Below are 14354 nucleotides of genomic sequence, written 5' to 3'. Positions count from 1 at the left end.
GGATACAAAAGATCGTATTGGTGAGTTTGCCAGCCACCTTAAATAGGCTAATGTTTGTATTAGAAATAGCTGTCCTTACTGAAGAGGCACAAGGGAGCACCTGTACATCAAGAGGCCAATGGAGATGTCCAACGGAGGCAAGTAGGAAAACAAAACCAAGTAGGAACCGTTTCTTTGCTTCATCCCATGTGCGCTCAGACCTTACCTAGACACCCATTACATGGTGCCCTCTACAGTTCCCATGGAGGTGCAAGTCCCTTTTCTTGCACATTGGAGTTTTACTTTTAAAATTACAAAGGTAAAGTTCAAGAACATAACAGTTCCAGTTTTAGCATGCACCCATAAAAAAAAAGCCACCCCCCCCCCCTCCAAACGTATGCATTATTATTTTATAACAAATAAGCCTTTACATCCAGATTCTTTTTCAGCATCTGCAAATACTAAGTGAAAAAGGACCAGCCTAAATCAGCAACTGTATCTGAACTTTTATTTTGGACAGGTTAGAACATTATATCACATTTCTATATGATCACTGATCAAAATGGGAAAAAAAAATAACGATATGTACAGTACAAGTGATGCATGGGTCACGGTGAAGCATTTAATATTTGTGTTAAAACATTGCAGGGCTTATGTGTATGAGAATCACACTGAATTTCCATACACTCTGCAAAATGGACCGCTCATGGTTTTGGTTTAAAAAATACAATAGTCCTTTTTTCTGGACATGGACCCCTGCATGCCAGGGGAGGCCTCCATCCCACAGGTACAACAATGTGCTGCACTAGACTTTAAAACTGGCGCCATGAGCCCTTGAGAAGAAGACCGTGCTCCATCACCCGCCAGCTCCCAGTCTGGTCTCAGAGGGAAGACTGCGGTGGTCTCTCACTCTCATCTTTGAATATATCTGCAGCATATAAGTAGCTCACCCCAGTCCAGTATCAAAACAAGAAAGAAAAAGATCAAATGATACAAACACTTGGCGCTACAGTCTTTCCTGCTAATGTGATTTTTGTGGCTTCCTGCTACTGTGAAGAGACAAACGAAGAAGGTCCATCAATATCAGAGAGAGAGAGAGAGAGAGAGAGAGAGAGAGAGAGAGAGAGAGAGAGAGAGAGAGAGAGAGAGAGAGAGAGAGAGAGAGAGAGAGAGAGAGAGAGAGAGAGAGAGAGGATGGATGGATGGATGGATGAAGGAAGATCATGATCACCCACTGCCTGGATTTCAGATATGTTGACATTGTGACTGCTTTGTTGTAGCTTGTTGGTATTCTGACACCTCCAGATATTCAAGTATTCTCTGGTTTTAAGGAAGACACTTTTAAGGCTTCTGTGGCAAAAAAGAAAGCACAAAAACAGACTACTGTAGTGAGCCGCCCTCAGGGGAACGAGTGTTGGTTGAAGCTGTTGCCCGAGCAGATGTGTGGCAGTTTTTGTGCCCTTGGTAGAGTCCAGCCCAAGCCCCTCGATCACTCCAGCATATCCAGCATGAAGCTGCTGCTGGTATTGTGTGTGTACACTCAGTAGGTGGAAGAAGTGGTGCTCATGGCATCCTCATTAATGCGTGTGCTTCCTGGGTGCACGCTGGCAAAATATTTGACATCCTTGTCCATGTCCATCTGCAGGGCCACCAGCGTCTGCTCCAAGGCCTCTTGGTGCGAGTTGGATGAATGTAGGAAATATTCTACAGAGGGCAGCAGAGAAATGTTAAGAGTGCATTAAAACGAACAGCGCCTAGAATCAAGTGGTAAAGATCAGGTTACTAGTCCTAATGTACAACAGACCAATTTCACACATATTCAAGAACATTTAGTAGTTTCCTTTCCATAGATTCTTCTCTATTGAACAGGTAATTAGACAGAGACGGACCTCGCTCCATGAGGCTCTGCCGTAGGGTCTTGGCCAGCAGCACACGGACATTGGGCACTGGGTCAGATGCCAGCTGCAGCAGAGGCACCAGCAGGTGCTCCGAGAACCGCTCCAATGCCACACAATCCTCCTCTATAGCTAGCTGAAGAGAGAGAGAGAGAGAGAGAGAGAGAGAGAGAGAGAGAGAGAGAGAGAGAGAGAGAGAGAGAGAGAGAGAGAGAGAGAGAGAGAGAGAGAGAGAGAGAGAGAAGGGGTGTGTGTTTAGGCAATTGATCTTAGACTAAGAATTGTGAGAGACACACAACATGAAGTGACCCAGAGGTTATTGCAACAGAGCTGTTGAAAGTTCAACATGGTAACAAGCACGTCTTGTGCCATTGTCCTCACAAACTGAAGCTCTCGGTCTTGCCCCAATGACCTGGGCCCCCAGCAGGTGGCTGATGGGAGACACTAAACATCCTCTGTGTGATTGGGCAGCCCAGGGAGTAGCCCCTCCCTCATCCCCACCCCTGCACTGGCCACATGGCACTGCTGAGACAGCCTCTGCAACTCTAAACTGGTTGTTTCCTAATACATTAGTGTTCAATGAAGTGTGTACTAAAGGAGTGTTTAAAGTATCATGTAGACACACGGGGGTGGGTGGAGAGAACAAATTAATATTATTTTGTTTGGCAGTTGGTCAGGTGCAGACAGGTTGTTGAAGGTTTAAAGTTCTTATGAAGATGACTCCACCACTGAATCATTTCAGTGTCCATGTAGCATCTTCTAATTGTCTGCAGCTACAAAACGCCATCCGTGTCATTTGACAAACAAGGTAGCACTGTCCCGATGAACCACTCACACACTGGTTACAGCTTAGGGGACCTGATCAGGGTGATCTTCCTACCTGACATACGAAGGCAAACGCTTGGCGTCCTGACCATTTCGGAGAGTGGCAGAATTTATCCACCAACTCGCCAAGGAAATCGGCCAACAGCAGCGGGCACGCGGAAAGCTTGCGGATAATCTCACTCACCTAAACAGAGAACAAGGAACAGGAATAAGTCTGCTTTTACATGCGAGACAAAACGTGACAACCTTTTCAAAACAAAGATGAATTGTAAAAGCTTCTGTATTTGTGTTTCCAGAGCCTTGATTATTAGGACAACAATGCCATAATAAGCAAAAAGCCACCACTCCCATCTGGGGAAGGACACTGCTCTTAAAATACAAGCACAGAAAAAAGAAAAGGAAAGGCAGAAGAGACATGGTGTGTACGTGTATGCACAGCTCTTCGTACCAGTCTGTAGGAAGTCCACCGCACAGAGGAGACTCTGTCTGTGCACAGGCAGAATGCTAGAGGCCGCAAGTAGTCATAGATGTCCTGTCCGCTGTACAGCTCCAACAGCAGCACCAGCTGTCTGTCAGGAAAAACAACAACAAGCAGCAATAAAACAATAGAAATACAATAAAATGTCCAACGTACAGATAACATCACAGTACGTATCCCAGTGTGTCATACTCGGCCAGCTCTGATCTGAATCTCCAGTTGCGGCTGTTGTCCGTGACCAGGAACTCCTGCAGCTGGTACAGGTATTTACGTCTGGTTTCCTGATGTAGCAACTAAAAAAAAAAACAAACAAACAAAAAAAAAAACAAAAACAAATGAAGGAGATACACGTCGACTTCATATCTGCGTTTTAAGGACACAAGCATGAAGCTATAGCCAACCATTAGGACAGCACTCCAGAGTTACAAACCTTGTAAACAAATAAAAAAAGAGGAATAAAAAGCCACAATGCAGTTACGTTCTGCTCTTACTACCCTTGTGTGAATCTCACAGACCCTTCACGCTTCCTCAAGCGGCGACGCGAGGTGGTGGCTCACCTTGAGAAAGTCGTAGAGGTGTCGCAGCACTCCTATGCGCACCTCGTCCAGGTCTTTGAGGAAGCCGTTGAAGATGGGCACCAGGTCCTCAGCAGTCAGCTGGTCACCTAAAATCAGTGCCAGCTCATGGATGGAGAAAGCCAGCGTCCGTCGCACCTTCCACTAAACGGAGGATAGAGACGGCGAGATGAAGGGAAGAAGATGGGAAAGAGAGAAGCGCTACGTTATGCAAAAATAGTGTGAGCCAGAAGGAGAGGGTGAGGAGAGGCAGCAGGCTCGGGTTCCATAGGTCTGCGGGAAACATTCAGTTTATATCATGGAAAATGGTGCACAAAACTATTTTCTAATTTCATGTTTGCCTTGATACATGCTGTATGATTAAGAGGTAAATACTTACCAAGAAAAATAATATTAATTCTGGTTTTGATTGGGCTAACCTATCAAAACTTTGATTTGATTTCAAACTTTAATTTTTAAATAAGGAAGAAGGTGCATTCAAGGTCTATAGCATAAATCAGCCTTAAATATCAGAAGAACAAAAAGACTAGAGTGCTTAGAGTTCCAGGCTTTGTAGTATTTCTGAGATCTGCTGGGAAACGGAGAGATGAGATTACCACAAAAACTCCCCGTCGCCCACCGTCTGGGCCGCAGCCTTAATGGGAGACCAGCAAAAAATTCCAAAACTGAAACAAGACCTAAAAGCCTCAAAGCAAAATAAATTAACTATCTTTTAACCCAGATGGGAAAAGTAGCAAAAAAAACGGTAACGCATGTAAGAAGCAGACACACAAGCTTCTCTGCGTCCCACAAGATGCCAGAGAAAAAGCCCTCATATCCAACCCCAGGGCCTAGCGGAGGCACGTGTGTATCGTGTAGAGCAGATGTCTCACAGAGGAGGTGGAGTGGCGGGCTGCGCCGTGGTGCTTTGTTCAGTGCAGTCTTGCGTTACCTGCATGTCGGAGGCCAGCGTCTCAAATGTGTCTCTCAGGCAGTGCCAGTTCTGGCGGCCCAGCGTGAGGGCCACCCCCGGCAGGCTGTAAGCACAGTGTTTGGCAATCTCCATGTCCACCGTCTGAGCCCGGGACGGGTCGGTCATAGACAGGTACTGATCCAAAAGTGCCTGTGGAACCACATCCTGCAGCAGATACAGAGGCTACGTTACTGTGCTGCAGTACAACGCCAGGTTCAACAGAGGCGCTGCTCCTTGTCACTTGTTCTACCTGTTGTTTGGATTTCTTCTCCTCTTCTGGGCTCGTGCTGGTGTCGCTTAACTCTGATTCATCCATGTGACTCATGGGAAGGGTGGATTCTCGACTCTGCAGTGAACCAGAACCTCAGACTTACTAGGCATGACTCAAGTCAACAACTATTCCAAGTATCTCAGATCAGATGGGGGATTTGAATAAGCAGACAGAGGTAAAGACCTAATGGACTCACGATCTGCAATCTATCAACATAATCATTATGATACAAGAGGACGCAAGTAGTGATGTTGGATGAGTGCGGTGGGTACCTCTACATCAGAAGCCTCCAGGAGAGGGACGTGGTGGGGGCTGTAGGGGTTGTCCTGTGCTTGGCGGGGCTCCAGGAATGCGTCCTCATGATGTGTGTCTAACGAAGTGGCTCTCAGAGCAGCAGTCAACACATCTACTTGTGCTGTCGGGCACAAACGCAACGGCACGTCAACGCTGAAGATACCAAACAACTTATTCCTGACGTTATTTGACATATATTGTTTTAAACACTAAATTACAGAGAACGTTACTGAATTGCAAAATCTTCAAATTACATGTTTAGATAGAATAGGACAGTCAATATGCCTTCTGGGGGAGTCAATTTGGGCAACACATTCCTAAACTAGGACATTCTTATGAATACTGAAGAACAAGAGTGTGAGGAGTGTGGCAACAAAGCCCTAGAGGATGGAAGCCCTAGTGGGCAGTGCAGGCCTCAGCATGACCATCGTGCTACCTGTGCAAGTGTAAAGGAACCTGTGATTAACACACATTCCTGCTTGTTATGCGCTATGCACTCTGCCGGTTATTGTGCAAAACTCTGACTAACTTCAGGCGTACAGCCACAAATTTTCACTTGGTCGCACAAGTTATAAGTAGTTTCATTCATCCCAATTTCAGTAAAAATGGGTTTAAACACCAAATGATTCATTAGATATATATTGCAAGATGCAATTTCCTTACTGTACACATGATATTCTAGAAACCACACCAAAACTGTGCATACATTTAAGAAAGTTGTTGCCCTATCACAGTGCAGGCAAGTCACAGCAAGCAGTGGCAGCTGCTCTAGAATCAAGCAGCCTGCTCCAATTCACAACATTACATTTGGAATGTGAGGACGGACACACACACACACACCTCTTATATAATTAAGGAACACTAGTTAAGAAAATGATTTTGTAAGCAACCAAGAAACTCGCAGGCCCTGCTACAGAGCACAGGACCATTTTCAGATCAAGACTCTTAGCACGTCAATGCTACCACAGCCTCTTGCATTCATCCAATTATACTAATGTGAAATGCATTTTTCACAGAAGAAACATTCTGTAGAGCAAGGTAAAAATATATGAGCTAGTTCAATGTACAGCTCAGTTTTAACAGCCATTATGTAGATCCTCTGGTCTTTCAAGGCTACTGAAAGGGCGAAATGAACAAACCACGTATTTCTACGGTAATAATCAGATTCCCATAATGCAGCACACACAGGGCAGAGAGGGCACATTAAACAGAAGGGGAGGGGGGGGGGGGGTGTCATTAGATCCACGCCAGAGAGAGACAGAGGTAGGCCGGTCCCAGCACCAAGCCGGTGACCTTGTGCTGTTTGTGGCCCAGTAGGGATAAAGCAGCACCACTGGCTAATGAAAGAAGCAGAAAACATGGCCGGACACAATCACGCACAAGCACCACTTACAACAGAACCTGCAGCAGTACACGTCCACCCACACAATATGGGCTGTCTAACAGCAGGGTTTCATCTGACCGTGATCTCCTTCCCTACAGGGATGTGTACAGTCTTTTAACAGCACGTAATACTGCATCGTCATTTAATGTAGGACATGAATCACTAACTAAAAAGGAATGACAGTGCATGCATTCTGGTTTTCACTACTTTTGCTGGGAACAGTGTCCAACTGTTAGTTTCTTTCACACCATTTTCTATTTTGCACAATTTCCCAAATCCATTTCCTTCCACAAAACACAGACGCAACAGTCTGACTGTCCCGACTACCCCCAGCAGCAGAGCCTCACTGCCCCAAATACCCCCGGCAGCAAGGGGCTGTTTCTAAAATCTGTTTTGCAGACCCGTTACCACAACATGCCAAGTCATTCAACAAACTCACTGAACACTTGATACCTCTGTCTCTCACAGGAACAGACTGACTGGTGAGGGTCTTTAATAGGCCATACGTTCAACATAATAGCTTGAGAGGAATCCTAAGTGCATCACTGCAGGCAGCATTGCTTTTAATACAAATGATAAAATCAGTAGTCAGGACAGTAGATGTATACGTTTGGAGCAGGTGTAATAATTATCGGTCAAGTCTAGTATTAGATCACAAATGACCAGAGACGCTGCTGGAATTGCAGTCATTACTGGCAGCAAATCTCTAGTTCACTTACAAAACACTTCTGCAGAACAGGAACTTGGGGGGTAATTATATAAGCAAGTTGAAATCCTACAGCTTGGCTTGTCATCACATTTTGCTGTAAAAAGTTTTTGCACAAAACCGAAAAGAAAAGCAAACGTGCTCATGGTTACACAGTAGTATGAAAAAGAAGCCAATAAAAAGTTAACCCTAACCCTGCAAGACGGCGAGATTGATTTGTGAAACATTCACGTCCCACCATTTCTCACACTAAAAGGCAGAAGATACAGCACTGCTGTAAGCACAAACACTGCAGTCATTGTAAACTGAGGTGTGCTCATTCAGGTTAAACATGACACTTTTTTAAAACTGTTTCTAACAACAACAACCCTGCTCACCTTTGACATCAGGGTCATCGATGTGGGGCTCCAGGTTCTCAATGAGCTCCTCCAGCTGCTTCCTGCCCAGAGCAGGTGTGGAGACCTGGCCACAGGAGCTGTTAACAAAAGCTTCACTGTTGTTGCACTTTGCCTCCAGCAGCTCCAGATCGAGGTCTATCTGAGGAATGGGCGTCCGCCAATAGTGGAATGAGTTATACAGCTCCTGCTCCGCAATCTCCCCTCTCTTTGCTTCCGGACATGGTAGTGTTGTGTACGCAACACCTGTACCGGGACCTCCAGTGGAGACAGAGGCACTCTCCTCTGGGCTCTCCACAGTGGGAACCTCGGACGACTGGGTGGGATTCTCCACCACTGGGGTTTCAAACGAGTAGCTTTCCTGTTCTGTCGCGCCTGCTTGTGGTAAAAATTGAAGTTCCTCCTCCTCTGTTGGACCCAGGTCTGAATCACTTGGCACAAGAAGGCACTTGGAACTGGGCCTGTCCGGGTCGACATCGCAACAGGACTCGTCGAGCGGCAACACTTCAGCGGCCTGTTCCCCTCCCCCCTCCACAGCCACATCCACAGCGTCCCGGTCCGAGCTGCACAGCTGGCCCTCGCAGTGCTCCTGAGTGCACGGGGGATTCTGGGAAATGGAGTCCTGCTGGGGGGAAACTGCCGTCTCCTCTTGCGGGAGGCTCAGAGCGCTGCCCTCCGTGACAGGAGTGGGGGAGCATCCTGCAGCGTGTGTGGTACTGCTTGGGGATTCCTCGCCGGCGCTGTAATGAGGAAGGGGGCAGGACAAGAGAACCACAATAAATACACTTCCTTCAAGTGGTGAGGCAAAGTAAAACAAACAAAGAAACCCTAAAACTTAAGTGAGCAAGAAAGCAGATTCCTACTGGTTGTGTGATAGCTGGTTCCAGTTAGTGTCCTCTGTCCCCTCTTTGAAGTACTGGCCTACAGTAGTGGACGGGCTGGCAAATGTGGAGATGAACTGGCCCAGAGACTGAAAGGCTGCCTGGCGTACCTGATGGACACACAGCATGGAGTAATTATGTGTTCAGAAAATGCAGCCAACAACTGTCATGTATGTGCTTTTTCTGCGATACATATATCCTGAAAGCACTCCAGAGGTCAAAATATTAAGAAAAATGAAAAGGAACCTAACTCCTGGTTAAATAATTATTTATTTTATATATTTAAATAAAAGTATCTGACCCAGATCCCAGAAACAAACACACAAACAACAAAAAAAGTCATACTTGGCTAAAAATAAACAAACCACTCCGACTGTTCAAATTCAAACCCAAACATCCTGAGAGGAGTTGCCCTGGGGGAGTGGGAAGTCACGCACCCAGCGGGAGGGGTCACTGATGAGGTTGATGAAAAGAGACGCCAGTTTGGTCCTGCGCACTTCCTGAGAGGTTGCGGAGGACACAGTCATGAAGCACTCTGCGCAGGCCTTCCGCACGCCCCACACGTTATCCGAACAGAGCTGGAAAAAACGTGGCAGCTGCACAGGAAGAGAGATACACAGGAAAAAAGGGGAAAAAAAAGAAAAACAATGAAGCTACGCCATAAAATGCAAATGTGTCTGCCTCATGCCCCATTTTGAGAACCACATCCGTGTGCATTTTTGGGCATGAACACTAGCCAGAAGCTTGTGGTCATGAGTGATGATATCAGGTTAGAAAAATGCAGAGTATTTGAGGGGAAAAATACAAAAAACAGCAAAAAAAGTTACATTAGCCAGACAGTTAATACAAATAGCATGGTAGGGCCAGATCAAACCGGTCTGACAAATAATGACATGACTCCCAAATAAGTGGGCTTTTAATAAAGTGAATATTCATAATGTTTACACAATACCAACAATTAGGTCAGAGTAAGTGTTCTATAGACTATGTTGCTCCTATTTAAGCAATCATATCTACACATTGTAGGAACTCACAAACACAAAAAAAATCATACATACCAATAACTCTTCTGTTGCTTCTCCCCCAACAACACTACAAATATCTCCAAAATTTGCTGCACACACCTATCAATGGAAATGACAGGTTCTCAATTACTGGCAGATTAACTCTCAGTAATGCATCATCTCTATCCACGAGCAGTCTTAAATGGCCAATTAAAACATGCTTCAGTCTGATCATGGTCAGAGTTAGAGATCCTCACCTTACGCACATGGAACATCCGGCAGTCACAGCACATTTCACAGAAACGAGAGAGGAAGAGGCGTTCTGTGATATCCTTCCCCACCATGGGCGCCATTTTACAAATGATCTGTTTCCAGACAACGAAAAAAGGATGAAAAAAAAAAACTGACAATCTGTGTCAACTGTTAGAAATCCAACATTTGGTACTGAGAAGAAACTAAAGCTTAGACCCCCACCGCCATAGCCTCAGTTTTGACATCATCATTGCTGTCAGGAGCTGTGAGGTCCACAAGGACAGGACAGACCAGATTCTCCGTGTCTGTTCGTTCTATCAGCTCCTGCTCTAGAAGCATGAGGAGGGCTGCCTGGCTCGTCTTTCTAACCTACAAGATCAACGAGATCAAGACGGTGTTTACATCACGCTGCTGTAAAATCATGTTGTCTATACAGACATACCAGCAATCATTACACTGTTAAAATATTGACAGCACAGTCATAAACAGGCCAGCTAATATTAATTAACAAAGGTGTGAAGATTATATGATGCAATCCCAAATGTTTAAGTCAAGAATCAAGAATAACTCGAAACAGAGTTTCTTCAGTGGCACAGTCTCTACCTTGGCTAATACAGTCATGGAAATCCACAGAAATTCGGCATTTAGCTAACATGCTAATCAGTACAAAAGTATGATGGAATATAGTCAAAATGTATAACTTTAAATGGTAATGAACTTACCAGATTGTTCTGGTCAGCCAAGTACCGCACTACAATGGGCAGCAAATATTTTGAAAATGCAAATGGAATGGAAGGTTTGTTCTCTTGGCAGAAAATGGCAATATGAGGAATTTGTTCCATAAGCTCTGCTCGAACTGTGGGCTCTATAAAGACACAGAGACAGGTTTATTAAAATACTCATGATTACTAATCTTGTGTAATCACAGGGTCACAGTGATAATGGGTCATGTATCAAAGTCACAATGCTGAGGGATTTACCACGGAGGAAATGCCAACATGGCATTTTGCCACTAGACAAATGGAAACACTACAGCAATGTTACTTTCATCTTCATTCAGGGTTGCACAAATTGAATCAAGTTGTGAACAAAAGGTGCATGTCATGCATACAACAATTATGATATTAAAAGTGGAAAAACTCAAGACAGAAATATGACGACAGGACTCATAATTATTGCGCCAGTACAAAATCTAAAGAGAAGAACATGTGCTAGGTACTTTAAACAAACAGCTTCCAGGTGAACCTTTGCTGCACTGTCTAGTCAAGGACACCATGTTATATTCATCGAGCTCTCTAAAGTACATTGCAGAGATAGGTATAGAGTTAGCTAACTAGCCATATTCTGAAAAGCATCAGGCAATAACATTTCATATTTTTTGTAAAATGGAGGTATGGTGCAAGTCCTTTAATAAGTCACAACAGTCCCATTAAACATTAATAGACCCCCTCTTCCTTGGTACCCCGCCAAAGGGGGCACATTGCTTTCCAAAACTGAACCTGAGACAAAGAAATGACACAGGACACTCTGAATACAATAGAACTTTTCAGGGGGATTACACATAGATGCAAACACAATACCCATATATACACACACACAACTACAGAGTACATTCAGAATACTTCAAAGGAAAGAGATAAGCAGACAGAGATGGTGTGTCGACAATCAAACTTACCTGAGTCATCAGCAAGCCTGCTTACTTTCTCCAGGACTGCAGTACAACCCCCCTCATCCTCACTAACCGCCTTCAGCGTATCCAGCAAAGTTCGAGCCACCATTTGTCTGTAGATTAAGTACTAATGAATATTCATTCCAATGGCAGTGTTAAATCGGTGCATCACAGTATTAAAAAGAACAGTATGAGTTTCAAAGCTGTGGAAGACATTGAAATAAAAATTTGAAACGCAAAATTATCTTCATAATTAGGTTACCAATTTACATAGTCACATAACACATGAAACTAGCATCCAAAAACAAACACAGACACACAGAAACTCCAACAACATCTGTGAACTCTTGTCTGAAGCCAGCGAAATACTTACCAATTAGATAAAGGTAAGAAATAATAAACCTGGTGGAAATATTCTGTACCTGTTAAATATGTTTTCACTTGCAACGTATTTATCCAGCCTCCCCAGCGGCGTCAGCATCTCATCTTGCGATACAAAATCCAAGGCTGAAGGTATAATAATGACGTCAGACTCTGAGTTGTAGTCATCCACACCAACTATTAGAGACATTGGAAATACAGTGAGCAGAACCCACCACCCTAACAGAGCCGAAAGCCTTTACTTCTTGATGAAGAGCAGCCTGATTTCCCCACACCAAGTTCAGCAAAACATTAAAAGACATGCTACATGCATTAACCAATATTTAACTATTGAGCACAGAAAGCGCATACATGCAGGTATCAGTAGTGCTGAAAAAAGAAAGAAAAACAACAGTTTAACAGGGTCATAGCTACATAAAGTGTCAATGAAAATGAGCCCAAAGTGACGATATGGCTCCTCCATTTATATCATGGTGTGAACTAGTAACACATTTCCAACAGCTGTTTTCTAAGATCTCAATCACTAAGATCTGTGCACACCTCGCCTTCATAACACTGTCTTTACTGTGCATCTCCACGTATGCACTAACTCAACCAACTCCTGATAAATGTAGTGGCCCAGCTAACAGTTCTCGCTTTGCTATAAGTTCAGAGCTGTCTTCTGATATTTCAAGAGTACAGCTAAAGCAGAATGAAGTTCATCTTTAAAGATCACTTAGTGCTAGCTAGCTAAACACTTAGTGTCTCGGTTTCTCGCTGGACACCCAAGTGGACCCACTATCATTCAAGCAACTTCAAACAACCCCTACCTAATTAGAGAACTACCAGTTTAACACAAAGTAACTAGATATCAATTTAGAGTATCAGGACGTTACAGATTACTAGGTGGGGTAGGTAACAAGGTATTTACTCGTCATCAGAAGAGGTAAAAGAAGGCAGCTAGCAGGCGATTAAGGGTAGACCGGGAGTTTGGGGTAGCACCAGACAATGTCCAGCTAGCTGAAAACCCACCACTAGTTTGTGACCAAATATCGGACACGACTCAAAACAGGCTTAAAACGTGCCAAGATATATGAATCTTTTCTCAGTCTCAAGATGAAACGGGACTAAAACCCACAGCGGCCGATGCCCCCGCCACACGGGCCGCCGCTCCACCACACGACGACCAAAGTTTGCGTGTAACACTTAGCACGTTAGCTCGCCGGTCCACGCCAGCCACGGCGGTGCCGAAGGACGAGTGACCCGGGGAAGAGTCGTACAAACACGGCGGAACACTTACATCCGTCTATCTCCTCCTGGGAATCCTCCTGAAGCAGCGAGATATCTGCAACAAAAGTAGCCAAAAACAAAAACGGGGTTCAACGGTACCCGCAGCTAGCCGACCCGCACCTAAACTTGGCTGGCTAGCCACGTTAGCCAATTAGCATTTGTTTTCTTTTGAATATAAAACAAGCGGTTATCTCCCCCCTCCCCCTCCTCCAGCCAACGTTACGGCAGTTAAAGGCGAGATGTGTGAGTAATTTTAACACACGGATCTCCCGGTCTCGTGGTGTAACTCAAGACGAATCCGACGTACCCGCCATCTTGTCCTGGTCCTACATTTAAAAGTGGTCCGTGCCGATGAGGCAAAGACCGGAGGGCGGAAAGAGAAGGCGGGTTAGCCGACGGGGCTAGCCGTGTAGCCGTGCCGCTACCGAGGCTGGTTCACGCAGCGGTACCGCGTACAGTCGGCCCACAGTAGCGCTGCTGTAGTACAGGCACCGCGGGCATGCGCGGTAGAAAAAACTAACTGTCAACCGGTTGTGCGTAATTCAGAAACTCAATCCCGACATGAATAAATATTTCGGTTTTTTTTTGTAAATAACGGCATCGAAGAGTTAAATATACACGGCACGACATAAACAACCTTTTACAATAAGATGAACTCGTTTCGGTTGCATCCCACCCTGTAAAGATTTTTTTTGTTTTACGCCACCTACGGGCTCAGGTCGGAAATGAACTGATTAAGTCACATCTCTATCTAGTTTTAATTTATACATATTCAGAATAAGAAATACCGGTACTTAATTCCTGTTGAGCAAAACGTGTTACAGCAGCACAGTTCAGGATATGGCAAACAATACAATAAGATCTATCTTACATATAAGATAGAAACGAAAGAATGACATAAAATAGAAGTAAAACAAATACCAATACGGGTTGCACCCATAGACAATATATGGTTGCACCTACTATGTACAAGAAACTCAATTTACTGCAAACAAAACATCTTAAATGTGCAATGCTTAAAACAATTCAGAGCAATTATGAGTGCAATGTTCTATGGAAACATTGGTAGTCATATTTACATTAGACTTACGCTTATATTGCATTTAAATCTGTTATTTACGGTGAGCTATTTTTTATCGGTGCC

General features: G+C 44.5%; 1 protein-coding gene across 5 annotated transcripts; it reads right to left on the bottom strand.

The window, feature by feature from the left end:
* Positions 1-470: 470 nt before the first annotated feature.
* ppp4r1 (protein phosphatase 4, regulatory subunit 1) lies at positions 471-14328 on the bottom strand. Of its 5 annotated transcripts, none has more exons than XM_076971434.1 (20): positions 14301-14328; positions 13221-13265; positions 11983-12118; positions 11567-11673; positions 10614-10756; positions 10114-10260; positions 9897-10004; positions 9694-9759; positions 9073-9231; positions 8618-8745; positions 7737-8494; positions 5248-5390; positions 4955-5050; positions 4684-4869; positions 3735-3896; positions 3370-3470; positions 3148-3268; positions 2755-2883; positions 1869-2010; positions 471-1683 (listed from the first exon to the last, which is right to left on the bottom strand). In XM_076971434.1, exons 1-20 carry the CDS (start codon positions 14311-14313, stop codon positions 1520-1522), a joined length of 3054 nt encoding a protein of 1017 aa, XP_076827549.1. In that variant the 5' UTR covers positions 14314-14328; the 3' UTR covers positions 471-1519. The 5 variants fall into 5 exon arrangements, with proteins under 5 accessions (XP_076827549.1, XP_076827551.1, XP_076827550.1 ...); XM_076971436.1 differs by having other exon boundaries at positions 11983-12067; XM_076971435.1 differs by lacking the exon at positions 14301-14328 and adding an exon at positions 13518-13894.
* Positions 14329-14354: the final 26 nt, after the last annotated feature.

This window comes from Brachyhypopomus gauderio, chromosome 13, assembly GCF_052324685.1.
Source record: "Brachyhypopomus gauderio isolate BG-103 chromosome 13, BGAUD_0.2, whole genome shotgun sequence".
In the NCBI taxonomy this organism is placed as follows: Eukaryota; Metazoa; Chordata; class Actinopteri; order Gymnotiformes; family Hypopomidae; genus Brachyhypopomus; species Brachyhypopomus gauderio.
This window is presented reverse-complemented; position numbering and strand designations above follow the sequence as displayed.